This window comes from Aplysia californica, unplaced genomic scaffold (genome assembly GCF_000002075.1).
Source record: "Aplysia californica isolate F4 #8 unplaced genomic scaffold, AplCal3.0 scaffold00194, whole genome shotgun sequence".
Lineage (NCBI taxonomy): Eukaryota > Metazoa > Mollusca > Gastropoda > Aplysiida > Aplysiidae > Aplysia > Aplysia californica.
Window position 1 is genome coordinate 604,497 of NW_004797464.1, and position 2,739 is coordinate 607,235.

The 2,739-nt window shown below is 36.9% G+C and overlaps 1 protein-coding gene across 1 annotated transcript in view; it reads left to right on the forward strand.

Moving 5' to 3' along the window:
• The first annotated feature begins 72 nt into the window (after positions 1 to 72).
• Positions 73 to 2,739, forward strand: part of LOC101848969 — a 7,685-nt gene continuing 5,018 nt past the window's right edge. Inside the window, exons 1-2 of the mRNA XM_005098829.3 lie at positions 73 to 804; positions 1,861 to 1,982. Of these exons, the coding sequence (XP_005098886.1) occupies positions 1,871 to 1,982 (112 nt within the window). The 5' untranslated portion in view covers positions 73 to 804; positions 1,861 to 1,870. The remainder of the gene's footprint in view (positions 805 to 1,860; positions 1,983 to 2,739) is intronic.

The following is a 2,739-nucleotide window of genomic DNA, read 5'->3' on the forward strand; positions in this document are numbered from 1 at the left end:
TCTCTCTCTCTCTCTCTCTCTCTCACTCACTCACTCACACACACATACACACACTCGCGCCCCGGTTTGCCCGCACCCATGCACATAAACACGCACACTTACACATACACGCAAACACACTCACACAGATGAATACACGCATTAACACTGAACACGCTACCGCGGCAACACCCAAGACAGAAGAATACAATAAAATATTATTCTCCTGTCTTGGGCAACGCACACTGTCGACAACTGTATTGCTTCTTTGAAATGTTTGTTCTTTTGATTTCCCCTTTGTTTTAAATGCCAAATGCATTAGAAAGAACAAAAAAATTGCCGTAGATCTAGTTTAGGTGCCTATGTCAAGTAACTTGAATTTATGCTGGACACTGGACAAAAATGAAATCGATCTGAAACAACACAATCTACACTTATCCCCGGCAATGAGTTAATTTAAGTTTTCCCTCGAAAGAGGATGGATGTTGTTCAGGGGAGACTAACTTATACGTTTTGAATTAATTATATTTCGGGAGTACTCTCCCTTCTAACATTGTGCATTGTGCTTCCGTGTTGTGATTTGTAATGTTGTGTTGTGTGTGTCTGTGTGTTTGGCATTTGGCGGATTGGGGTCTGGTTGTGTCGCAATAATCTTGACGCAGGGCAGATTGTGTCAAAATAGTGTCGCAATCTTACTTATTGAATTAAAAAGAAAAACCCCAGACTGTTCAAACTAGATCTATAGATCTAGATCTAATCTAGACTCTAGACTATATTTAGAATCAGAAGTCAAAAGTGGTTCTGACACTACTCTACACAACACAGGTTTGTCGATCTGTCTCTGAATGTAGTTTATAATATGTTGTAGCCTAAACTAAAGTCTCATCTTGAACTAGATCTAGATCTAGAATCTAGAGATCTAGATTCTATATTAAATCTAGATCTACAATCTAGATTTCTAGATCTAGACTCTAGAATAGATTGTCTAGAAACTAGAGTGCATTATTGCTACTTACCAGCCGCCTAAGGGTCACTTTCGGCTTATAACCGGAAAACAAATCTCATTAGTAATTTATTGAGGTTTAAAATACATGCACTGTCAGTAAGGCCCCTGGTTTCGTCTGAAATACAAATACTTTAGGTACTGTAAACTGAAAATTTATTTACAATTCAGTAGGCCTATTTTTTGTTGTTGTCAGTCTAGCCATCATATACGGCTAGCCAGGCAGTATAGTACGGCTAGCCTAGCAGTCTCCGTCATTCATTAAGTACGGCTAGCCTCTTCCATTTAGAAAACTACAAAAAAAAAGCTCAGAACCTCGCTTTTGGGAACATCTTAGATGCATTTCTTTGCTCCAGCTTGCTGTTACTTTGCCACTCCAAATTGTCTGTGATTGGATAAGACATGTTACGTTTTCTTTTGTCTTTTATCTTTATATATAAATTCTAAAATACACCTTCTCTTTCTACTTGAGTCAAGATTCAAGATGTAGACTAAGCAAATGGATCTGTAATGCTTTTAGTATTCTTCAGTTACTTACTATGTTGTATTGTGATTCTGTAGAAATAATTTCTTTCACTCTGCACTGTATAACTGCCTGAATCGTGTACTTAAATCTCAATAAAGGAATCTTGGTCCTCTGCTGGTGTCGGACTACTCATAAGTATGATAAAGCCAGTGATGATCACTGTTATAATTGGAGTCCATATATCTCTGACATAAACACAAATGTTACACTGTATCACAGCAATGTGTTGTGGTGTTCACTTTAACTTACAGTGTAAGTGAGTGACTTTTATTTTGGACTCTTTCTATTTTTATTGATTCTTTAGATTTGTTTCAATTTATATAAATCAGTTTACTCTTTTTTTTCAACGTAGATTGAAGATCATGTATCACATCAACAGTGGGATAGACCGAAAGCTTCAGCTTTTTCTTTGGAATCTTCTTGCATTGCTTCCTCTTGTGCTGAGCGCCCCTACTGATGATGGTAATGCTCTTGGTGAGTAATGGGAGTGTCTTTTAAAATTTTATTGACTTTGATCAAAATGTGTTCATTTGTAAATGATTATAAATACTCTGTATTCTGTAACTACAGTTGATATGAAAACAAATTAAATAGAATATATGGTGACATGAAATGGAAGTGACGTGCAATTAAAGGTTTTAAAAAAAATTTAGTTGGTGTGTTTTTATGCTTCCATTGACGCAGTGTAGATAATTTAGGAGGTATGTTTCCGTCCCTGCCTGTTATGGCCAACCTGGGCTGAGAGAGACAACATTCTAGCAGAAAGACCGAGTTACTCAATGAAAATTTTCTTCCTACTCGGGAACTGACCTCAGGTCTCCTGTGTGCAACAGTGAAGCGCTTAATCGCTACACCACAGGCACTGGTGAGAGTTTTCCAGTAATCAAAATAATGCAATTAGGACCTGCAGGTCTCAAGAGAAAGAAAGTACAAATTTCGTGTTGATCAAGCTTTTTTGTTTCTATGTGTATGTGAGACACTGCAATATCAAGGAGTTGTTGATGGAAAGGTAAATGGCCTCTTAAAAGAGTGAAAAGAGATAATTGTAAAAGTTGCTTAATTGTAATGTGGTCCAGTTTTTTTGTTTTCTATGTATATATATGTTACAGTAAGAACGTGTACCTAGTGACTACGTGTAATCACTGAATATTTCAGTGAAAACGCGTAATCCCTGTTTCACTCGGAGATTTCACGTAATCACTGAAATAATCAGGTATTACGTGAAATCCCT